Here is a 25,395-nt window from a genome sequence, read left to right on the forward strand (position 1 = left end):
TATATTTTAATAAAAATATTCTATAACTTTCCTTCCAGGTTTATTAAAATTGGTCTATGTATATGAAAAAAAATTCTCAGGTTATATTTTAGTATAAATCTGTGTTTTCTAGAGGCTACATTTTCAGATTTATGATTTAATATTATTGTAATCTAATACAGAAGATCAGTACTGAGCTCTGGATACATTGCAAGAATTATGACTGGGCCATAATTGTAAATCTATGTAACTTGTACTATAACCTAAAATAATAAGCAGTCCATACAAATATTAAAGTAATATGTGAAGAATCTATGTTGTACATGTTACAGGGGCTGTATAACGAAAACTTAATCCAGAAATTTTGTTTTTACATTCATGCAATAAAAATACATATATGCAAACTGGGCCTACAAATTAGCACTGGTCCATGAATTCCTGTACAAGTGCTATTGGAATCTTCTCTCAATGCAGCAGCATCACAATGCGCTGGAGACTGTGTTACAATATGAGAAACAGTCAGTAAGGAAGATACAGTCTGTAGTATATAAACCTTGGGCTTATTTGAAAAGGTTTGGGGTCACTTTTCTATTGCACTTGAAGGCAGGAAAAAATGTCATCATTCCAAGAGTACCTCTGAGTTGCCCCTACAGTTCTTTTTTCCTGCCTCACTTAATGTTTTTGTTAATGTTCTTGCATGAGTCTTTCTGCTGGCAGAAGGATACTATTTGGATCCAAGCTTATACTACATATAAAAGGAAACCTTTGCATCTCAGCTTAATTATCTGAGATATACACGAGCCTTATGTCCATGTGCCCATCCTTGTATGGCTCCCCTCCCCACTTCTGTTCTTGGTGCATCACAACAAAGTACTTCCAGCTTCTTAAACCAACTTCAAATTGTGGCTATAAAACTAAACCAAAATACGAACAAGCCTTCTGCCCGGATGATGTCCTCTTTTGCCCTTTCCTCCTCACTTCTCAGTGCACTGTAATGCAACACTTTGTGGGGTGGTTAAGCATTTTCTCCATTATAATTTAACCAGGAAATTATGGTTAGCAGGATCAGAAGAAGCCAAGATTTTAAACCATGGTACGAAGTGGATTTAATATCCTGGCTTGTCCCTATCATGATAAACATTATTTCCCAGGAACTAACAGCGTGAATCTGACATGCATGGAAATGTAAAACCCCAAACACATTCTGGCACAACTAGTCATGAATAAATAATTTTTAAAAGCTTGATCAAAGATTTACATTGGAAGTAAATCTAATCAAATATAATCAATTGTTTCCTTAAGAGCAAGTAGAAGTATCTTTTAAATGTACCTGTTTTCTTCCGGAATATGAAGGGCCATCATCTGCAAAGGTTCCAGACATTGTACTACCCACCCATGGCGGTCACTGATTCTCTCAGCTTCTACTTTCAGGAAACTATTTGGCATTCTGCTCCACACAACAGGTGTGATAGTTTGAACATCCAGCCGAGGAGGGCATTGGGGAATAGGGTTCCTCTCTTCACTTTTAAAGATTGCTGCTGATAAAGGCATAGTATTCTACAAAAACATATATGGAGAATTTTAAAAAACAGAACCTAAAGTAAAATTTTGATACCTCATGATATATATACTGAATGATAAGTTGCTTTTAAAATGTAGACATGTAAATAGACATGCCTGTCAAATGAAAGCAGGGACCTGGTCCTTAATTCCCAGGAGCTGGAACTTAGAGGGAAGCAATATGTCTCCAGTGTGCCCTTCCCACCATTTACCCTAGGCTCTAACGCCATACCAGCACCATATGTGATGCCGATAATGTGAGTGGGCCACAGTGCATTCTAGGACACAGAGCAGCTGTGAAAGGATGTCCTGCCAAATGGGACCACTATCTGCCATACAGCCCCAAGTTGGTTTTTCCCAGCCCTATATTGATCCATCCTGGCATCTGACAAAATGTAGGAGAACCATTATGGTACTCCTGTAATACCTGCTCAAGTGTTCATCTGTAAATAAACAGATATTACAAAAATACTGTAAGTCTCCAGTATTCTCTCCTCCAAAGGATGCTGACACTGTAAAGCTCCCCACAAACTCTCTACCACTGGTTTTCATGTAAGCTGCTTTGGGTCACTTTTGTGAGAAAAACAACTAATAAATATAATAATAATAATAATAATAATAATAATAATAATAATAATAATAATAATAATAATAATAATAATAATAAATAAATAAAATACCACTAGCGGAAAAGGATAACACAAGCTAATAATGTATTTAGATATTGTTCCTAAACTAGCCATCTGACATGCATTTAAACAGTTTGTTTTAATAGTTATTTTAATTTGCCTTAATGCAATACTAATGAATCTATTTGAACATAAGAACAGCATAGTTAGATCAGATGAAATGGTCCATCGAGTCCAGCACTGTGTTTCTAATATTAGCCAAACAGGAAGTTCATAAGCAGCCATACTTGAAAATCATAAGCGGGTCAGAAAAGGTGACAGTTTGTCTCTAGTATCTATACTTAGAACCAGACTGGTTCCAAACATGCAGTTCTATTTAGCTATGCTGACCAATAGCTGCTGACACATATTTATTTTATTTTGTACATATTTGATGGTATGAGACTTTTTGGGGTATCATTTCACTAATATTTCCAGGGAATGAGAGAGAGAAAAGTGAGATTCTAGTGATCCTGTTGACTAATTCAGTCTGCATTCCAGAATTTATTTTAAACTCCATGATATCTATTGATAATAATCTTATGAAAAATACCTTTAATTTACCCAGTTCAAACTGCACCAGGTTTGTGCTTGTAGGCTGTAAAAAAACCGCTGGAAATAGTTTTGTGTTTGGTTCAACCTGAAAAATATATTCATCGCAATTAAAATGCATCATGAGCTATCATCAGCTTAGGACAATGATAGTGTTGTGATACATATACTAAACTTGCAATGCTATACACACTTACCTGGAAGTAAATCCCATTTAATTCAAATAAACTTACTTCTAAGAAGACATGCATAGGATCACACAATAAATCATTAAAAATGGAGCACACCCAGGCAAGCAAACAAAAACTCTCATAAGGGGGTTCAGTTATAAAACAAACTGGGACAAAAAGTATTGTTTTGGTCTAGGGATTACACTGGTCATATTAAATTGAGGAGTTTGCTTCAAAGCAAAATGTAAAATGAACATATATACACATTTACTCCCACACGAACAGAGGGATGTGTATAAACATGCCATATTTCTAAGGCATACATGCACCTAGATGGATATCCATTCATACACGAAAACAAACATTGGGTATCCATTCAACTTATATAAAAATATCTCCTTCTGTGGCTCCATTTTCCATTTTTTTAAAAAATGGAAGAGCCAATCACGGATCTACCATCTCATCCAGCTTTGTCTTACAAGTCCTGGTTGCAATAGCCAGCTCCAGTGCATCTTGCAGCTTCTGACACAATGAACAGGTGTCAGACATGTGTCTCCCCAATCACTCCCAAAACTGAATAAAGAGTTAGAAAAAGAGGAAGACCAAACAAGAGATGGATTGATTCCGCTATTGGAGGTCGCTGATTCATAGGGTCGCCGTAAGTCGTAATCGACTTGAAGGCACATAACACACATGCATTTCCCACATAATGTGTAAATTGGGCCTGAAGACAAAGTAATATTAAAGCAACACCAATCAAATCTTATATTAGCTTAAAACATTTCAGTCTTGTGGTACAAGTCCTATCTAAAATTGTATTTGTCATAGTATATTTTAATACAAAGTTCTAAACACACACACAAATGACATACATGGTGCAAAGCTACACAACTGTACACTGAAAGCCCTGGAATATCTAATGATTCATTGCATTCTACAAAAAAATGACAAGCAACTTTAAATTCCTTTCAACACAATGTATACTCTACACACCACTAGGGATTGGCAAAAAATCCAATTCAGTTCGCATTTTAAGCCAAATCTATCAACTTTGTAGTTTCTGAAACCATATGAGAACTGAAACACAGCTATCCTTTGAAATTTCCAATAGTTCAAATTTTGCAATGCAGTTTGCCAACCAATGTTTACAAAAATGCATATGTTAGGAGAAAGTGTGCATAAAATGAATATATGAGTGAAAATAATATACAAAAATGCATTATATGACAAAATATTGCTTGCAAAAATGTATACAAAACTGCCTACAAACATGTGTTTATTAGGAGAAATTCACACTATAATGCTGAAGAATTTTCATGAGGATTTTTTTAAAAAATGCAAATTGCTACAGAAATGTGGAGAACTGATTTAAGATGGGAAAAATGAGAAATAGAGAACTGAAATCGACAGATCTTTCCATTCCTACACTGCAAGAATATAGACTTTCTAATTTTATTATCTGAGAAAACATCATATTGATAGGCAGCTAACAATAGCAATGAAATTAAGCAAAACAAAAGTAGCAGATAAAAATAAGCAATAATAATTTTAACAATTAGCAAGCAAGTAAAAGGTTTTAAAATAATCAGCCATTTGAAGGGGGACAAATTATCATAAAAAGGAATAAAATGCCATTAAAGTCCCAAGAGAACAGGATGAACTCATCACCTAGTGCCTAAAAGACAGCAATGATGATGCCAGGTGAACATGCTAAGTGAGGGAATTCTACAATTTGTGCACTATTGCTGAAAAGGCCCCCTGTTATCCATCCTCCTAACCTCAGAAGGCTGCCAGCGAAGGACCTCCAACAAAGATATTAAATAATGGGCAAGCTGTTGTAGAAGAAGACCAGTCCTTCAGATATTCAGTTCTCAGGCCATTTGGGGTTTTTAAAGGCCAAAACAACAGCCTAAATTGAATCTAGAAACAAGCTGGTAGCCAAAGAAGTTCTTTTAATACTGGCACAATATCTCATGGCACTCAGTCACAGATAACAGTTTGGCCACTGTGTTTTAATCAGCCAAGAAGGGCAAGGGTCCAGATGAGACATGGTTGGATACATTCCTGCAAGCACCTTGTCCACATCATCAAGCCATGTCTACTGAAAGTGATCCCACATAATAGAATTAGCATTGGACACCTCAGTTGAATCAAAGTAGCATCAAGGTCTCAACAGAGATGAGTGATTTTATCCTCCAAATGTCTTGTAAAAGAGTTGCTGCAAGCTGCCGAGGGGTCCAAAGCTACATTATCTGAAGATATTAACTACTCAAAGACAGTCTTAAAAAGCGGCATTAAAAAGCTACTTGAGGATGCAAAGGCAGCAGCAAAATATGTCTTATTTGCTGCCCGCCCTGTCACACAATAAGCATGAGTATGTACTCCAATGAGTGCTTGAACCCTGAACAATTTAAAATCCTGGAAAACTAGATTTCCAGAGTCACTTTGGAATAAGTAAAGTAGAATTTTCTGGAAAATAAATTGATTCCTGGTAAAAAGTTCCCACTTTTTCCTCATTGGCTTTGAATGACAATATTTGAATAGTCAACTCAACAAGGCATCCAAGTTGTAAATCAAATATATCAGAAATTCACCCTCCAACTCATGAAAGATAACAAGGATGGTGAATGGGGAAGAATGATTAGGATGCTTGGTCCCCGTTCTCCCTTCTCCCATGTGAAATCAACATACAAAGAATGGGTGGGGAGGGAATAAGGGACTGTGCTATTTTTATTGTAATAATGTGACAACTCTAATAACTATACCTAAAAAAAAAGAGAATGCCTGAGTAGAGCTGCTCTAGATTTAGAAGCAACAGGGCATCAGCAGGAGTGGGAACTCACTAATGGTAATATACATTTTTAAATGATGTCTTTTTAAAAAAAAAATACATCTCCTCCTGTATATTGTGCTCAAATATTGAATTCAATGATTGCATATTCTTTTCTTTTTCCAAATACAACCTCTTTCTTCCGGCACACAAGATAAATGTGAAGTTAATGTTCAGATCTTTTGTCTTCATAAGGATCATACAATAATCTTTTTCTTCCTGTGGTTTCATGCCATGTTTATTCTATATCCATCACACACTGCACTAAATACAGAACCATTAATTTCATTCCCAGCTTTCCTATGACACTCCTATGATTGAAGTAGGAAAAGGTGTCACAGGGAAAATCATAATTTCAGGAAAATGACAACCTTTGTCTCACACATGGGTAGAAGGTATTTAAGCAAGAATAGCTTGGATTTTAAGTACAGGCTTGAGATAAGCTGAAGCCTATAGTCAGGGGCGTCCCTACCAGGGTGCGGAGGGTGTGGCCCACACCCAGGTGTCACCATGAGGGGGGTGACACCCAGAGCCACCCCGCCCCGCGCCGTTGCCCGGCAAGGCTGCACCGACTCCTCCTCGGAGGCAGACGGGTGGGCGGACGAGAGCGGGAGCGGGAGCAGCATCGTCGGGGCAAGGGAGGCGTGCCGGCATTCCCAGGCCTTCTGTGGCTGGGTGCCCCTCCGGCGCGCGTCCTCCCAGGGGCATAGACGGGGTGGCTGGCCTTGAGTGCGTGCACGCATGTGCGCGCATGCAAGCCCAGCCACCTCGTCCATGCCCCTGGGAGGGCGCACACCGGACATCCGCAACCCCCCCCCCGCACTCCCGCTAGTGACGCCACTGCCTATTGTGACTTCATTTGATGGTGATAAGTGAGTGCTGAGATGTCAGGGAGAGGGCTATTTTCTGCAACTACACTACATTGTTGTGGAATATCCCCTGGCCTATTGTGTAATGTATCCTATTATTATATATGTACTGTATATATAGTTATTTTTTTAAAACAGTTTTTTAATCCCACTTTTTCAAAATTGCTGTCTCATGATATTGTATTGAATCTTGAGAATAACAAACGAAAGGAAGTTTGTAGAAAGAAACTTCCCAATCTTCCCTCACCTGCTTGCTCAAAATACCCCCTTCCAAATTTGATTGATTCCCCCTTCCACCAGTAGCCCCTTCGCGCCACAGCTGCAAATGCTCCAGAGAGACCCTCTGAGGATGTGGGATGCAGGAAACTTCAAGGTGGAGGGGCGGGGTTAGGAAAATCTCCTTCTGTGAGTTTCCAGTGTGCTGCTTCACCTACTGTAGAGCAAATGTGGCTTATAGGAAGAGAAAATGTGGCAGTGTGGAAGTAAGTAAGCTGCTGTACATAAATCTTCAGATCAGATCATTCTGAGAATGCAAAATGATGGCATGCACATGGAAACCACTGCTACTGCAGTTGCTATTGCTGAACCACACCCATGTGCGCAGTTCCAGCCATAAGAGTGGTGATATAAGGAGATAATAATGCTCCATTTGGTTTGTATCTTGGAAGTACACTGGAAGGATGGGATGCCCTAGACTATTTAACTGAAATCCTCTTAAGATCTACCCATAATTATAAGCAAGTAAGCTCCTGAGAACACAAGGAATTCTCAAACTCATGAAGGGAAAAGTTTTAATATCTTCATGTGTCTTTTAGAAGTTCTGATGAACTGTCTAGGGATAGGGGAAGTACAAAATCAACCCATCCCCTGAACAGATAATCAATGCTGTGCAAGGTGACAACAGAATAAAGTATATGGAACAGTGTTTCAGGGTGTGTGTGCACAAGATGAAGGCAGTGGTGTCCTCCCAGAGGCAGTGGCACTGTGATTGCCAGAGGAGGGATGCAGGAAGATGACACAGTAGCAGCAATGTCAGGGAAGCTTCAGGGACATCATTACCAACCTGGAGCACTCCCAACCTTGCTGCTAACAATCCCCATCCTGACAAGCACAGTGCTGTCACTGGGAAGACACCACTGCCTTTGCCCTCCTCACAAATCCATGTCATGTCCATGCTAAGTGACTCCTCTTCCAAGGAAGATTTACCTGGGGATGATCTGGAACCCCCAGAAGATGGCAGCACACAAGAGCAACCCAGAACGATGATCAAAGAGAAGAACCTGAGACACTCAAGCGACACTGGCAGTGATCCCTCCCCACAGAAAGAGAGCATGGCAACTGAAGTGGAGAGAGAACCCCCCCCCCAAGCCCCCAGGAGCGATGCCACCTGAAGAGGCAGTCAAGACCCTCACAGTCAGGAGAAATAGTTGCAGAGGAGGACTCCTTGTGAGTAAAGGACTACTCATGAGTAGAGCTTTCCTCATGAAGAGGACTTTCTGCAGCTCTAACAAGCTTCAGCTGGGCCCTGGGAAGTTCCGGCTTAAAAGCCCCAATGTGAGACTGGGAGAGCTACTGGAACAATGTCTTCCCACAAGCCCTGTACCTTGTTCTTGGATCCCTTCCTTGTACTCCTTCCTTTGTGTGACCAGACCATGGAGTACCTCTTGACCTTGCCTGTGTCTTTGGACTGCTAACTGGGTGCCTGGTTCCTGGACTGTTTGTGAGTCTTGCTTTGGATCCTTGCCAGCTTGGGCCTGGACTGAAACAGGATGCTACACCAGGTGGACCTATGCAAATCTTTGCACAAAACTGAGTATGTACACCAACAGGGTATTTAGACGAGGACCAATAGTATACTTTCATGCTCTATGTACCTAATCACAAAGTAACACAAACATCAAAAAGCCATCATACATTATCAACACATCAACAAAATATGTTCTATCTTGTACAGTCACTTTGGAATAAGTAAAGAGGAATTTGCTGGAAAATAAATTGATACCTGGTAGAAAGTTCCCAGTTCTTTTCCATTGGCGGTGAATGACAGCATTCCAGTAGCCAACTCAACAAGGCATCCAATTTCTAAATCAACATTACCACGACCTGATCTCTGTGAATTAACAGATGTTTCTCCTCCCCAGACCATGTAGCAATTGCTGCGTTTTACACTGAAACAAAATGACCAGACATCATCAGAAGAAGTATAGAGAAAATACAGATTTTGTCAATTTGTGGGGCGGGGCATCTTTAGGTTGTTACATCCTACCGGTTGCATTACAACTAGGGTTTCCAGGTTTAGGGCCTGAGACTGATCCTGTATCTTTAGGAGAAGAGAAAGTCAGCCAAGTGCAGGTGTTCTTTCAACATTGTAATGGGAAAAACCACAAGGTGGAATTCTCCCTTCCTCCTGCACAACTTTTAAAGATACAGAAGAGCTCTTTGAGGCCGGGCCTGGCAACCAAGAGGTGTTCTGTATCTTTAAAAGTTGTGCAGGAGGAAGGGAGAATTCCACCTTGTGGTTTTTCCCATTACAATGTTGAAAGAACACCTGCACTTGGCTGACTTTCTCTTCTCCTAAAGATACAGGATCAGTCTCGGGCCCTGAAACCTGGCAACCCTAATTACAACAGAAAAATATGTAACAAATACTTTATCATAAATCAAGCTGAATTAAAATATACTAAAAAGCAATTCCCTTGTAATAGTTTATCTGTTCACCCTAGTCTAACCCAGTTGAAATACAGGAATACCCTGCTATATGGACCTTCACTTAACGTACACTCACTTTTACTGACATACTCCATACTCCACCATGCCCCTGTTTACATACGCTTGCTTCACACTTACGGACACTTAACGGTGCGTGGGGGTGGAAATAGACGCGATCGCGCCACTGCAAATCAGCTGGGAGGCGCAAATCAGCTGGGAGGCACGATTGCGATCAGCTGGGAGGCACGGCAGCGCAGCAGCAGAGGCTTTAGCGCGGGGCTTTGAGGCGCCACATGAAGGAGAGGTAAAAAAAGTTTTAAAAGGTAGTGCTTCACTTTAAGGACATTTTCGGTTTACGTACTCGCTCTGGTCCCGTTGAGTATGTTAATGCAAGGTATTCCTGTAATGCTTCTGAAAGGGGATCTGGTTAAGTATTTGAAGAGGCTCCAGCTGAAGCAAATTCTATGGGTATGGGAAATCCATAAAGAGAGCCTTTTTGTTTTCCAAACCATGTGGCATGCATAGATGGAATCATAAAAGTGCTTTTGACAGACCTGAATGATAATGGTGAAACATAGAGGATAAAGACTTTCTTAGCCCAAGCCATTGTGCCTGGAAAACCATGGTGAGCCATTGTTGACACTGACTTGATGGTGTAATGTGCTTTCAGTGATTTTCCTCCACCAGTACTCTGGGATTACAACATTGTGCATTACAGTAACTATTATGACATTCTTATCAGCTTGTGCTGGAAAAAATCAATATAAATATCCAGGTCCAACAATAAATCTAGGAGCACCATCCCCACAGCAGAACTAGAACCCCTTTGGGGTAGGGTTGTCAGGTTTATGGCCTGAGACTGATCCTGTATCTTCAGGAGAAAAGAAAGTCAGCCAAGTGCAGGTGTTCTTGCAAAACTGTAGTGGGAAAAACCACAAGGTGGAATTCTCCCTCCCCCCTGCACAACTTTTAAAGATACAAAAGACCTCTTGGAGGCTAGGCCTGGCAACCATGAGGTCTTTTGTATCTTTAAAAGTTGTGCAGGGGGAAGGGAGAATTCTACCTTGTGGTTTTTCCTATTACAGGGTTGCAAGAACACCTGCACTTGGCTGACTTTCTCTTCTCCTAAAGATACAGGATCAGTCTCAGGGATTGAACCTGGCAACCTTACTTTGGGGGGAGGGGGAACACAGCTGGGAGGAAGAGAGAAGTTGTCAGGTGGACAGGGAAGGGGTTAATGGCCCCTGTACTCCAAACCTCCCTCTCCCAAAGTGGTGTCCTTTGAAAAAGCAGCTATCAGGGTTTAAATACATTGCATGTAACCTGCAGTTAGGGCCAAAGCAAGCACAGATGCTGCAAAGTCCAGGTCAGATGGGAAGCACAGGGACAACATACTGATAACACTGAATTCCAATTCTTCAGGCGATCTAAACCAGTTCTTTCACACCCACAAAATGGGAGACAAGAATTAATAGAATCCTTTAGCACTCCACAAGAGATGTCCTACAACTTTGATAGTCAATGACAAATAGCCAAACTTCAGGAAGTAGACTTAAGTGAAAGTAAGTTATAGGTATTTAAAACTTACTTTAATTTTATTTAAGTCAGTATTTATTTGCAAGGATCAGCTGAAAGGTACATTCAAATCTTACTCTTCTGATTACAAATACAATGTAACCTGAAAAAACCTCTTATTTTTCTTTCACTCACATGTTTGTATATTACATATGGAAATGTTATAACAGAAATATGCTTTTTGAGCTGAGTCCTAACATTTGAAATCTTTTTATTACTTCTGAAGCAATCTATACATATAAATTATCATCCTAGCTAAAACCACAGGACACTGAATTTCAAGGAAGTATAAGAGAGAAAGAGGAGCAAAGTTATCTTTGATAAAACACGGCCCTATAAATATGTTGTTACTGTTAACTGCATCTAATATATGACATTAAGTACTTCCAGAAAGCATATTTTCAAGTTCAAGTGTTACTAATAAGATCAAGCCAGGTTCATTTTTATTTGGGAGTTATAAAAATTAAAAGTTCTTTCCAACAACAGATAAACTAGTTTAAACATGGGTTATTCAATAGGTAATTTCTAAGAGCCACACCTTTCATGAACTCTGCCTCTTTCATCTCCCAAAGTAACTGTTACTGTGGAGTTCTTATTCAGGTCAAAATGTTCACTGTAAGAGTGGTAATCAGGCGTTACCCAACCAACCCAGACTGCAGATGGGTCTTGGCCAGCAAAGATCCGCACTGAGTAGTAGTACTGAAATGAGCAAAACATACGTCATCAGAAATGGCAAATGACAATATTTAAAATGTTGCTTTTTAAAAATTATATATACAGTAGGGCCCCACTCATACGGCAGGTTCTGTTCCAGGCCCCCACCGAAAAGTGAAAACCGCCAGAAAGTGGGGCCCTACTCAGCTGTAGTGCACGAGCTCCCCACGCTCCAGCTGACAGCGATCAGCTGTAGCGCGCAAGCTCTCTGCCCTACAGCTGATTGCGCGGGGAGCTCGTGCGCTCCAGCTGATCCCTGTCAGCTGTAGTGCACGTTCAGCTGGAGCGAGGGGAGCTGACACATTTCAGCTGATTGCTGTCAGCTGGAGCACAGTGGCTGGAGCTCCCCGCACTCCAGCTGTTTGCCCCACTGGTGGCGCCGTATTAGCGGAATGCTGAAAAGCGGGGCACCGACAAGCAGCGCCCTACTGTATATATATAAAAAATGGAAACAAGCACAAAATTGTGTCATTGAAAATTGCATTCCATGTTCTAAACAGATAAAAGAAATAGTTAATAGAATCAATATGGTTGAACAAATAACAAAAACTAAACCCGAGAAATCAAAAACAGCAGAATTAAAACCTTAATCACAGATTAAAAGCCACATGTTTTTTCTCTTGCCAGTCAGTCGATTTTATTGCTTGAGCAACAGGCCATTGCAAATACAGAGCAAAACTGATGGATAAGATTGTCACCATAAAACTATTTAAGGCATGTATGCTATACAAAGGCAAAAGGAATAATATACTTATATAACTAACCTTAAGATTACACCCTGTTATTTAAAATCCATTAAAATGTAACTGCTGCAAAAGTTAAGAATCAGTAATAAAGCGAAAAACAATTGATGATAGGAATATTAGATCAGAGCATCCCTATGATAATTTATTGCACAATCAGAAATATATTTTTCTCAGATCTTTTGTACTGCCACGGCAAAAAGAGATGGGTTACAAAAGCATCTGTGTCAGACAGCCATGTGTTTCACTGGCCATTTAAATTCCATTAGGTTAGTGTCCCCTCCTCTGGGAGTGAATTCAACAATCAGAGTGCTGCCACAGAAAAGCCTGTGTAATGCTTGCCTCAAATATGGAACAACAACCATTAAGACCCCCAAATCTTACTCCAAGCCATAGATAAATTCAGTTTCTTCCCCTGAGCAATAAGCCAGCCCCAAATTGACATTTCCTAGGTTTTCTTTTACCAGAAGTGCTATATAGCATTGGATACAGAGGCACCTTTCTCTTTTCTTTCCCCTTCCAATGTGCTGCTCCTCTACAGCAGCAGCCAATAAGTACTAGGACAGACTTAGAGTTGGAGAATCATTGAGGTCTGGTTGGATGGGTGAGAAGGGGCTTAGAAATGGGGAAGGGTTCAGAGCTTATCCTATCTTGGTGTCCATCAGCCTGGATTGGCTCAGATTTAGTCAAGTTATTTCCCGATTTTGGACTAGCCCATCACTAAAAACATGGCTATATACTTACTGTTGTCGAATGAACAGGTATTGCCTGGCTCTGTTTTCTGAAAATAAATTAAGATTATCAGTAATTTAAATATATTAAACACTATAAAAATGATGAAGAAGCCACTTTGATAGACTGACTTATCTGGAAAATATGAAGTATGACACCTTTTTCATGGAGTGAAACTTGTTCTAGACAGAAATGTGAAAGGAATGATGCATGAATTCTATCTGTCTCTTAAAAGAGAAGGATGCACAGTCAGCCTCAGAATGTTCTTCTATACCTCACCTGCTTTAAGTAAAAACAGGCATATTCTAAAGAGAAGGACTTGAAGCAGCATATATATTCAAAAAGACAGCATGTCTACAAGATTCTGAATCAAAATCTTCAGTGACAGAGTGCACCCAAGTGCATTCCATTTCAGCTGAAGTCTGTCATGCTCAATACCCCTGATATTCAAAGCCATCTAGCTACAGTATAGATACATGTCTTGTTTATGTTGGAAGTGGGGCAAGAGCAACTCCTGTTTGAGTTCTTTGTATTCCAGATGGAAGATAGTTAGGGTCCTCCAGCTGGCTAGGCTTGCCTACCTTTACCTGTGCTGTTCTCTACCTAACATCCTCCCGTTGTAAACTGATACGCTCAGGAAAGTTGATTTGTCCCTCCTTCCTTTGTCATCTTCTTCGACTGTTCAAGGAGAGAAGAGACATCTTTGTCTTTGTTCTCTCTCCTGAGCCATGAGGGCAATACCCAAGTCTGGGCATTGTGCCTTCAACTTAGTCAGTTAGAACTAGGTATGCCTTTCCTATCTACTATGTATTTCTATAAATAAAGTAACTTTTCTTATTTTACTAAGTCTGAAGTCTCTGTGATGTAAATGCAGAGTAAAAGCCTGCTTCTAAGGTAAATACACACAGTGGCACACATGCAGCTCAGACCACTGAAACACTCTGCATATATATACAAATTTCCATAAAAGTTTATAGATTAAGGATTTGGGCACCATAAAATTCAAAGCCACAAGACTGCACAGTGTAAGTGGAAATCATTTTTAAATCCGTAAGTAAAAAAAAAAGACAAAAGAGCTGTCTTAAAACATAAATTTGAACAAGACTAAACTTATATCAAACCTTTTTTGGAAACCATCAACAAGTTCCAAACCAGTGCTGTAGTTAAAAGATGAGTGGAATTCAATTGGCATGCTCAAGCGACAATATATCATGTCTGCATTACTATTCTGTGTTCCAAATGTCTTATGGGTAACTTTTAAGTGAGGTGGATTGTCAATGTTCCCATCAATTCTTGTTACCTGAAAACAAAGCCATCATTCAAAATTTGCTTATGAAACAAAAAATGAGCAATCCTATTAATCCATGATAGTGTGGAGAGTGTTTGTCAAGTTGCTCCCAAAGAAAGGCAAGATTCAGAATGATTTAGATCAAGGAATTTCCAACATTTTAGTCTTGGAGGTCCATAAGCTTTCGCATCTAGCTGCTCAGGGGTGGTACTAAAGGAGTACTATTAGAAGTGGTACTAAAGAATTCAGGGCAGGCATGAAAGCTTTCTGCCCATCCAGTATACATGGTCAGGATGCACACACTGAATAATAACACACACCTCTAGGTGGCAGACGCAGGGAATACTCTCCAGAAATTCTCAAGACAGGACAGTCTGTCTGTAACTATAGATAGAATCTCAGGAGCTTGACAAAATAATCTTTCTGCCTGAATGCTACCCACAAGCTTCCAGTTGTCTCAAAACAGCCTTTCCCAAACTTTGAGTCCTCAGATGTTGCTTGACTACTATTCCCATCATTCCTGACCATTGGCCATATAGGCTGGGGCTGATGGCAGCTGTAGTCCAACAACATCTGGGGACCCAAAGGTTGGGAAAGACTGATTTAGAATGTATTTTAACAGTTTTTGGCAGAGTAGCAAGTTGTTGAGATGCACAGGATACTTCTTCAAAGCTCCTACTTCAAGAAGAGTTTTGTGCACACTAAAGCTCTCAACTATTAACACAGCAACACTGCAATCTTATACCCACTTATCTGAATTCAGTGTACCCTACTTCTGAGTAGACATTTATAGGACTTATTTATTTATTACATTTATATCCCACCTTCCTCCAAGGAGCTCAAGATGGCATACATGGTTCTTCTCCCTTAATGACCAAGAGTAAGAAAGAAGGTGTCACATCTCTTCTTACTACACAGTATTACCTCAATATGAGGGTGACCTTTTGGCACATTGACAAATGTTGGTAGACGTTTGCTGAACCACATAGCAACATCTCTGTTCATGTTGACAGCAAAAGGTTCAAAGCCTTCCTGTAGACCACACATGGTATAGTACTTAAAGGTGCTGGCATCTCTTCCAAAGTTCATTCTACCAATCTGAGACAGACCCAATGAGCATATAGGAACAAAACCTGAAAAAATGAAAAATGAGTATGGATTTAGGGAAATGTATACATAGAAAATCCAAGAGCTGATAATTCTAACCCTAAGCTTATATTATTGATACTCACATTGCGCAATCTCTCTTGGATAAAAGTATGAATTTATTTATTTCTGATTAAATTTGTAGCCTGCCCTTTCACTCACTGGGAGTGGTAATAAAGAATTCAGGGAAGCCAGATATTTATTATATATAATATATATTTTCCCCCAGATATTTTATATTTATTATTAAAATAAAGTACTTTAACAGTCAATAAACTAATATAAAACATTTTATGTGTACAGAAAACCACAAAAAAATTAGTTGCCTAATATTCTTATCTAATAATCAGTTACTAAATATCAGACATTTATTGTTTAAAGCATTTAAAGGACAAACAACAAATTGATCCTGAGCCACAAGAAAGCCATCTTATAAACATTTTATGAGGTTAATGCCATTGCTGTGCCTGAAGGTTTCCATAAGAAGCTCAGGGAGATGTTAAAATCGCTGACAAGAATATTAAGAACATAAGAACATAAGAAGAGCCTGCTGGATCAGGCCAGTGGCCCATCTAGTCCAGCATCCTGTTCTCACAGTGGCCAACCAGGTGCCTGGGGGAAGCCCGCAAGCAGGACCCGAGTGCAAAAACACTCTCCCCTCCTGAGGCTTCCGGCAACTGGTTTTCAGAAGCATGCTGCCTCTGACTAGGGTGGCAGAGCACAGCCATCACGGCTAGTAGCCATTGATAGCCCTGTCCTCCATGAATTTGTCTAATCTTCTTTTAAAGCCATCCAAGCTGGTGGCCATTACCGCATCTTGTGGGAGCAAATTCCATAGTTTAACTATGCGCTGAGTAAAGAAGTACTTCCTTTTGTCTGTCCTGAATCTTCCAACATTCAGCTTCTTTGAATGTCCACGAGTTCTAGTATTATGAGAGAGGGAGAAGAACTTTTCTCTATCCACTTTCTCAATGCCATGCATAATTTTATACACTTCTATCGTGTCTCCTCTGACCCGCCTTTTCTCTAAACTAAAAAGCCCCAAATGCTGCAACCTTTCCTCGTAAGGGAGTCGCTCCATCCCCTTGATCATTCTGGTTGCCCTCTTCTGAACCTTTTCCAACTCTATAATATCCTTTTTGAGATGAGGCGACCAGAACTGTACACAGTATTCCAAATGCGGCCGCACCATAGATTTATACAACGGCATTATGATATCGGCTGTTTTATTTTCAATACCTTTCCTAATTATCGCTAGCATGGAATTTGCCTTTTTCACAGCTGCCACACACTGGGTCAACATTTTCATCATGCTGTCCACTACAACCCCGAGGTCTCTCTCCTGGTCGGTCACCGCCAGTTCAGACCCCATGAGCGTACATGTGAAATTAAGATTTTTTGCTCCTATATGCATAATTTTACACTTGTTTATATTGAATTGCATTTGCCATTTTTCTGCCCATTCACTCAGTTTGGAGAGGTCTTTTTGGAGCTCTTCGCAATCCCTTTTTGTTTTAACAACCCTGAACAATTTAGTGTCATCAGCAAACTTGGCCACTTCACTGCTCACTCCTAATTCTAGGTCATTAATGAACAAGTTGAAAAGTACAGGTCCCAATACCGATCCTTGAGGGACTCCACTTTCTACAGCCCTCCATTGGGAGAACTGTCCGTTTATTCCTACTCTCTGCTTTCTGCTTCTTAACCAATTTCTTATCCACAAGAGGACCTCTCCTCTTATTCCATGACTGCTAAGCTTCCTCAGAAGCCTTTGGTGAGGTACCTTGTCAAACGCTTTTTGAAAGTCTAAGTACACTATGTCCACTGGATCACCTCTATCTATATGCTTGTTGACACTCTCAAAGAATTCTAATAGGTTACTGAGACAGGACTTTCCCTTGTAGAAGCCATGCTGGCTCTGCCTCAGCAAGGCTTGTTCTTCTATGTGCTTAGTTAATCTAGCTTTAATAATACTTTCTACCAGTTTTCCAGGGACAGAAGTTAAGCTAACTGGCCTGTAATTTCCGGGATCCCCTCTGGATCCCTTCTTGAATATTGGTGTTACATTTGCCACTTTCCAGTCCTCAGGCACGGAGGAGGACCCGAGGGACAAGTTACATATTTTAGTTAGCAGATCAGCAATTTCACCTTTGAGTTCTTTGAGAACTCTCGGGTGGATGCCATCCGGGCCCGGTGATTTGTCAGTTTTCATATTGTTCATTAAGCCTAGAACTTCCTCTCTCGTTACCACTATTTGTCTCAGTTCCTCAGAATCCCCTCCTGCAAATGTTAGTTCAGGTTCAGGGATCTGCCCTATATCTTCTACTGTGAAGACAGATGCAAAGAATTCATTTAGCTTCTCTGCAATCTCCTGATCGTTCTTTAGTACACCTTTGACTCCCTTATCATCCAAGGGTCCAATCGCCTCCCTAGATGGTCTCCTGCTTTGAATGTATTTATAGAATTTTTTGTTGTTGGTTTTTATGTTCTTAGCAATGTGCTCCTCAAATTCTTTTTTAGCATCCCTTATTGTCTTCTTGCATTTCTTTTGCCAGAGTTTGTGTTCCTTTTTATTTTCTTCATTCGGGCAAGACTTCCATTTTCTGAAGGAAGACTTTTTGCCTCTAAGAGCTTCCTTGACTTTGCTCGTTAACCATGCTGGCATCTTCTTGGCCCTGGCGGTACCTTTTCTGATCTGCGGTATGCACTCCAGTTGAGCTTCTAATAGAGTGTTTTTAAACAACTTCTAAGCATTTTCGAGTGATGTGGCCCTCTGGACTTTGTTTTTCAGCTTTCTTTTTACCAATCCCCTCATTTTTGTAAAGTTTCCTCTCCTGAAGTCAAATGTGACCGTGTTGGATTTTCTTGGCAATTGGCCATTTACATGTACGTTTAATTAGTCAGAAGTAGATTGGCTGATTGGGAAGCAGAGAACCAAAGAAAACCAGATCTTGTTAGGTCTGCAGCAGTTGGTGATACAAAGCAACAAGAAACGGAAATGTGCCCAGTGAGAATTCCATCCAAATAGTGGGAAAAGAGAATGCTCAAAGAGTGCTTTTTGGCTTTGCTTTTTAAATACTAAAAATGTAATGACTACTTTGAAACCAGATTGTTCTAGAGGAAGGAACTACAGAAGGATGGAAGAAGACAGTTAAATGTCACTGATTAAAGAAATCTACTTCCAACAGAGAGAGACAATCCTATTCCTAATACTCTTAGAATCATAGAATCGTAGAGTTGGAAGGGGCCTATAAGGCCATTGAGTCCAATCCCCTGTTCAATGCATGAATCCAAATTAAAGCATACTTCAACATATTTCTTATGTTGAAGTATTTGGCATTGCTAGGAAATACACAAAAGTGGACAGCACAACTGATATGGCACCCTAAGCTTTTATTAATGCAAAAAAGATAGAACAAATTGCAGAGAATGGTCAATGGCAGTTGTCACTGATAACTTGGAGATGTAAATCTTGATAATCTAGTAAATAATGAAATGATTACATATATATGACTGCCTCTCGATACTGCTGTCTTTTATTTAATGAAAGTCAGTTTGGAAATAGAGAAGTTCTATTGGTTATCATCACAGTGCATTTAGGGAAAAAACATTAAAATTAATCTTGATATCAACATTCAAATTTAAAACAAGATTAAAACATTATAAATGATTAATTTGAAGGAAGAGATTTCATTAAATGCCCAATAAAATATAAAGCAGCAGAATGTTGCCCAAGGTTCGAATCCAATGGATTAGGGGTTCAACTTAGAAAGAATATTGTTTGGAAATTTTCAGGGAACTTGCCTGTAGCCCCCCTGTCATACTGTTTAGTCCCATGTAGTCACCTCTACATCTACCTCTAGGTGTTGGCACAAAGCAATCAAGAGACACTTCCACCCAAGTCTACCAGGGCCTGTTTTTGCTACAACAGACTAACACGGCTTATTAGAAAAAACTTATATGTTCCCTATGTTACGCTACTGAAAGCTGATGGACAGCCAATGTCTATTAAACAACTGAAATCTGACGTTGTAGAATGCCCCAAAGATTAAGCACTGTTTTAATATCCCAATAATTTGAAACCTGTAGGAAGGTGCAAGTTTCTTACTATTTATTTTCAATTAATAGCATTGTCCCAACAAAGAATTAGCTTACCATTATCTATTTCAAAGTCAGCAAAAGAAAGTTCTGAACCTTTATTGGTTATAAGCAACTCTCCATTTAGAGTAAATATAATTGATTTGTCATCTAGATTTATCATGCAGCCCACTACATCTCCGGGTTGCCAATTTCGTCCAAAGAATCCACTCCCCTGGTGCCAACGCTGACCCTGAAAAACAAGCAAGTTTAAATGTGTGTCAGAACATATTCATTGCAGAGAGAACTAAAAGAAGAAAAATAAAGAAGCTATTTTTGTCAGGACAGTTGCAGAAGTAACTACTAATTTAGCACTGAGTGATACATTCAAAGTCCCCCCAGAAGTCATGCCTAATACCAAGTGATGTGGTATGTTCATGTGTAAATGTGAGTTAATAATCCAAGTTGCTATCTGAAACAGAGGGCAAGCAGGTAAGCAACCAGCCCCAGAAATTCCTGCCTGAATAGCAACCACCCTTTTGGCAATACTTGGGCAGAACGTTTTTTGTGTGTGAACCACCTTTTTTATGATAGTACTTTAACTATAGATATTAGCTACAGACTTAGATTTTTGCTAATTACTTAATTTTAAAAACAGATGTACCAACCTTGTTGCCTTCAAACACAAATGCTTGGTCATCAGCTCCCAATTCTATGTCAGGCCGGCAGCCTGGCTTTGCCCACCCAACACGCATATCTCCTCCTGTTACAGCTTCAAATTCAAAATACCACTTTCCAGTCTTAACGGCATAAGACCTCTCTACTCTGAAAAAACGTATCTTGTCAATGCTCACTTTTTCCACTGTATGGTCAGCTGCAAAAAATAGAAGACACCCCCCCCAGTAAATTAGCAATATTCCACATTTTTGTGGGTTCAGGTAGAAAACAGGGATGTTGAAGCAATCTTCTAAGAAATCCCTCCTTGAACTGGGGCTTGCACTCTACCTGTGAGCTCCCTGTCCCCCTGACCTTCCCCTCCCTCCTTCTCTTAGCCAAAAAAGTCTTACTTTGGGAATATCATGGGCCCCAAGGAGAATCTCTGGCAAGGTTGAGAGAATGTAGAAGGGGTTACTGACATTGGGGAGGACATTGCCAGCACTGAAGGAAATGGGGGGTGGGTTACAGATTATATGTCTTCAGAAGTCTTGAACCCGGCTTCTGGAGAAACTAAGGAAGGCTCAGACGGTATTTCCTTGTCTCAGGTGGCTTGAGGACTCTCTGCAGGCACCAAGGCCAAGAGCAATGGCAAAAGAAATAAATGCTAACAAAAACATTGGAACTTCACAGGCAGAGGAAAATGAAAGTGACTCAGAGTCAGAAACTAGCATGTCTCCAAGGTGGCGAAGGACAGAGAAGAGATTATCACAAGTAGTCCAGTTTCATCCACCACCACCTGTCATAGCCCCTGCTTTGCAGCTTGTGCTGAAAAGATCCTGAATTAATAGTGTTAAGTGCTTGCCGTATTTCTGCATATAAGAAGTAGGACTGCTTGTATTTGCTGTTGTGACAACTCATCTTTTGTTGCCTCCAACATCTTGTATGCCTGTCCCTGTTTGAATCCTGGTTTGGGCCTAGCATGAGATGTTGGATCCCTGTTCTGATTTCTGGAATAAAGCTTTGAGCAGCAAAAAAACGGTCTCTGAGTCCTGAGTCTGCTTCTCTGGTTTAGAGCCAGGACAGGAGAGACCCCTCAGGACCTCTTCTCAGCAGCAACTGACATTTATTATTATTATTATTATTATTATTATTCCACCCTTCCTCCCAGAAGGAGCCTAGGAGTGGCAAACAAGGAGCAAAACATCTTAAAACATCTTAAAAATAAAACATCTGAAATTAAAACATCTGAAAAAAAATATTTACAAACATCTTTAAAAGCAATTCAAATATAGACACAGTAGGAGCCCAAAGGGACTTCTCCACCACCTCTTAAACTCTCCTTCTTCCTCAAAGTAAGGCTTTTTTGACATGGGAAGAGGGAGGGGTAGCAGCAGAGAAATTGGCATTTTCAGATGTGTTACTCAAGTATGTCCCTCAAGTCTCTGAATGATTTAAAACAGGGTTTCTTTTTTTGGGGGGGGGGGATAGATTGATCATTGGGTTTGAACAACATCCCTGTTCACATGAATGGTTAACAAATCTTATGCTTTCTGCATGCTAAACAGCATAAAATAGTGAGACTGCATGAGCCACTGTTTGCAACAGCTAGTTCACCTTTCATGTAGTTGAAAAAACAGGGCTCTTGTAAAGATGAAATGGATGACAAAACATGCTACAAATACTATAGTGAGGATTAAAAATAAAAGAGCAACACATGCCTAATTCTTGATCTGGTGGTTCAATGTTATATCCATAACCAGTAAAGGTTCGAACAGCTTCACGAAGACTATCTCTGTTTGATTTTTTGGTACGCTCATCTAATAATGTATATGGCACCAATCGAGGATTTCGTTTGTTTTTGAGATCCTAAAAAGAGTACAGACAAGAAATGTGGGATTTACATTCTAGAGAGATTTGTGAAAATATACAAACAAGGACCAACGTATTCTTCCTGCAAAAAAGTATAGATGCAATAAATAAAAAGCTAGCAAACAAAATATGGAAGCAAACAAGAACACCACTTCCTATAGAACATACCTTTGGGCAAAGTCCTGCACTATTAATCAAGCTGCAGATTTGTCTTACCTTATGGTCAAGGCCAATGCAAGGCCAATTCGTCATCAAGCCTTTGTGCAAGAACTGTAATTATTATGCACTAGCTTAGCTTTGCTGAATGATCATACTTTCATAGTTCAATTATCACAGGCTTTCCAGGTGTACACAGCAGTAATCAAGGAAGACAAGTTTTCCAGGAATTAAGTGTATCAACCAATAGTATCATGGAAATTAATCATAATCCCCACCTTAACACCACCCAAATATTATTTAAATTATTTTTACCTGCTGAATGCCATAGGTCCAACCTTGTTTTATTCTGTGTTTTGCCCAGACATTATGCGCATTCTCTGCAAGTTTATCAACCAACATTTCTTGTGAAGGCAGCAATTTCACTTCTGAAAGATCGAGAGGTGCTGGCTTATAGCCATTTGACATCATGTAACTATAAACCAATAAAAATTGTATAGTATTACATTTGGAGTTAAAAATCAATATGTTTTAGCAGTTCTGTTATATATTTCAAGTGAATGTAACTATTTAACAAAAGCAAAAGGTATAATCTTGGAACTCAGAAATAACAAGGGCAGTCCAATTTATCTAATAATACCAACATAGTTTCAAGAAACAACTGATATGCAGATAAGAAAAAAGAAGTGCCACTCTGAGCAGAAAGTTAATCATTTTAGACAAGAAGCAATAGCTTTAAAGTTCCTTAAGATCTATGGCAGATTTACAGATCAATCCTAAATCTCACTGAAGACCAGCTGAGGAGGGTTAGGATTAGGAATTACACCTACCACTGGCAGAGAGCATACCCATTCCAAAGGCCCCTTATATACCTGTGGAAAACTCTGTGGGCATAGATCTACTACCAGCAGTGTTTCCACTGTGGTAGGGCTGAAACAGGGCATTCCAGAAGTGGCCTTGCATCTGCTGGATCCAAAGTCTTCTCATTCCAGGGGGGAAGGAAAAATCTCTCTCCTCCCCCCAAAACTCCTGTCCTGGTTGGGGTAAGCTACCATAGCTCTGGGTGTGGAATTATCCATCAGGTCTCTGCCCCCCCCCCACTCACTCACTCTCTCACACACATACACTCAGACAGAGCTAGGATTGCTCTGCCTGGGTAATAAATTCACAAGTGTTGCTTGTAACAATATCACATCTTCAAGGAATTTTATCACTTTACATGTCAATGTGTGTAAACGTATTGTACATATATCTTACTTCTGTCGCAGCCACGTGACCAAACATACCAGTCAGAAATCATGAGAAGCCAGCTTAGAAAGAAAACCTTTCCCTCCAAAAGTTTACCCAGTTTATGTGGCAAAGAGCAAGTGCTATGAAGGAAGGCGTTAGATACATTAGAGTGAAATCTCCTTCCTATTACTATATACAATTAAATTTAGAAACTGTTTGGAATGCAGTGTATCATGGGGGCACCACATGCACACAACATGAAGACAGAACAGAACTGATCAATCATGTACAGCTACCCATTGCAGCATTACATTTATTCCACATCTGAGTCCGTCTGGTGATGCAGATTGGTTATGGGTGATAAATAAATTAATCCTAAATTGCCAACAGGGAAACAGGCTGACACTCTGATTGCCTCAGCAACAAGACATATTCCCACCCGCAATCCACTCTGAGTAAAGGCTGTACCTCCTGCAAAAAATGTTGACCCACTTCAAAAGACACATAAAAGTTTGATGAAAATGAGAGGCCCTAGTATTACATGTTAGAATTCCAGAAAAACATTCTAACTATATTCATCATTGAGCTTAGAGTATTAGGCAAAACATACATAAAATTGTCTTCCACATCAATGTCCACAGATCACATCCACAACCCAACCTCCTTAGAGGAAGGACAAGCAGCTCTTCGATAAATCCAAGGTTTATGAATTTATATTGCAAGGATAAAACTATAAAGCAACTCCAATCAGCAATTTACAAATAATTATTACACAAACACATGAAATCAATATGCAATCATTGTTATAAATAAACTTGCTTTTTTGGAAGCTTGATTTTCTTAAGATCTTCCTCTGCTCCTGGATTTACATGAACAACATGACACCCAAGGGCTAAAAGTGTCCTATAAAAATAAAGTGTGAGTTGTAAAGATACAATGCAACATCCACCATGCTGGTTAAAGTGCAGAAGAAATTCGACTACAAGCAGTAGAGGCAAGTACAGTCCCACAGCTCCCAATCTTCTATTGTGTGATCTACTTTTAAAAACTACTTCTTGTTTATTTTTAACTGCTGTTGGTTTTGCTTGCTTTGTATGCAGGTTGCATTTTGTTTTATTTTTAGGTTGTACTTTGATCTTATTTTGTATTGTGCTGATTTTAGGTAAGCTGCCATGTATACTTCTACAGAAAGGCAGGGCATACATTCGTTAATAATAATCATCAGCTGTTATAAAAATCTGTGATTCTGGAAGAGCTTTCTCTCTCTGTTTCATGTTATTTTGATCCCTTTATCTGAAGCCTCAGAAAATTGCAGCAAGCAGGGACAAGATATATGGTGACATGAGAATGTGCCTGATTTAAAAAATATATACTTCTGATGATTCCATGCACTAGATTTGTTCACACTAAGAGTCTGTGGTTGCTGCTGTGTATATGCTGGGAGGCCGGTCTTCTTCAGATTGGCAAGGAATGACACTGGGCTTTTTCCCTTTTCCTATTACACATGGCTTAGTCTACTTATCTAAGCCATCCCCCACTTTTGACTCTGTGATAGTAAGTATTTTTCTATCTCTACTTCATCTTACCTGCTTTTGTCAGATTTCAGTTTGTATTGTTCAAGCTGATTAATATATGTGTGGAAGATGGTTCTGCTTTAAACAGAGGGCTTAGCCCAAATAACTTTTTGGTTTCTTCCAAATTTATTCTACTCTGAAAAAAGCCAACTCTTTTTGTCCTCCATCTTTGCAATTTGACAGTTCCTATCCACAGTCATATTTAAAAGATTCATATTGATTAAAACATTATTTTAAAATGGCTGCACCAAATTCTTTAAAACCCCAGCTCAAAAATCATAAGAGGTTTTAAGACTG

The 25,395-nt window shown here is 39.7% G+C and overlaps 1 protein-coding gene across 1 annotated transcript in view; it reads right to left on the reverse strand.

Moving 5' to 3' along the window:
• Positions 1-25,395, reverse strand: part of RYR3 (ryanodine receptor 3) — a 481,871-nt gene that overhangs the window by 336,905 nt on the left and 119,571 nt on the right. The window contains exons 24-35 of the mRNA XM_061612803.1: positions 24,344-24,427; positions 22,610-22,769; positions 21,988-22,135; positions 20,281-20,486; positions 19,691-19,865; positions 15,314-15,522; positions 14,223-14,401; positions 13,114-13,150; positions 11,451-11,611; positions 8,631-8,796; positions 2,761-2,847; positions 1,310-1,536 (exon numbers count right to left, since the gene is read on the reverse strand). Coding sequence (XP_061468787.1) covers positions 1,310-1,536; positions 2,761-2,847; positions 8,631-8,796; positions 11,451-11,611; positions 13,114-13,150; positions 14,223-14,401; positions 15,314-15,522; positions 19,691-19,865; positions 20,281-20,486; positions 21,988-22,135; positions 22,610-22,769; positions 24,344-24,427 — 1,839 coding nt within the window. The remainder of the gene's footprint in view (positions 1-1,309; positions 1,537-2,760; positions 2,848-8,630; positions 8,797-11,450; positions 11,612-13,113; positions 13,151-14,222; positions 14,402-15,313; positions 15,523-19,690; positions 19,866-20,280; positions 20,487-21,987; positions 22,136-22,609; positions 22,770-24,343; positions 24,428-25,395) is intronic.

The sequence above is a fragment of the Rhineura floridana genome, chromosome 2 (genome assembly GCF_030035675.1).
Source record: "Rhineura floridana isolate rRhiFlo1 chromosome 2, rRhiFlo1.hap2, whole genome shotgun sequence".
In the NCBI taxonomy this organism is placed as follows: domain Eukaryota; kingdom Metazoa; phylum Chordata; class Lepidosauria; order Squamata; family Rhineuridae; genus Rhineura; species Rhineura floridana.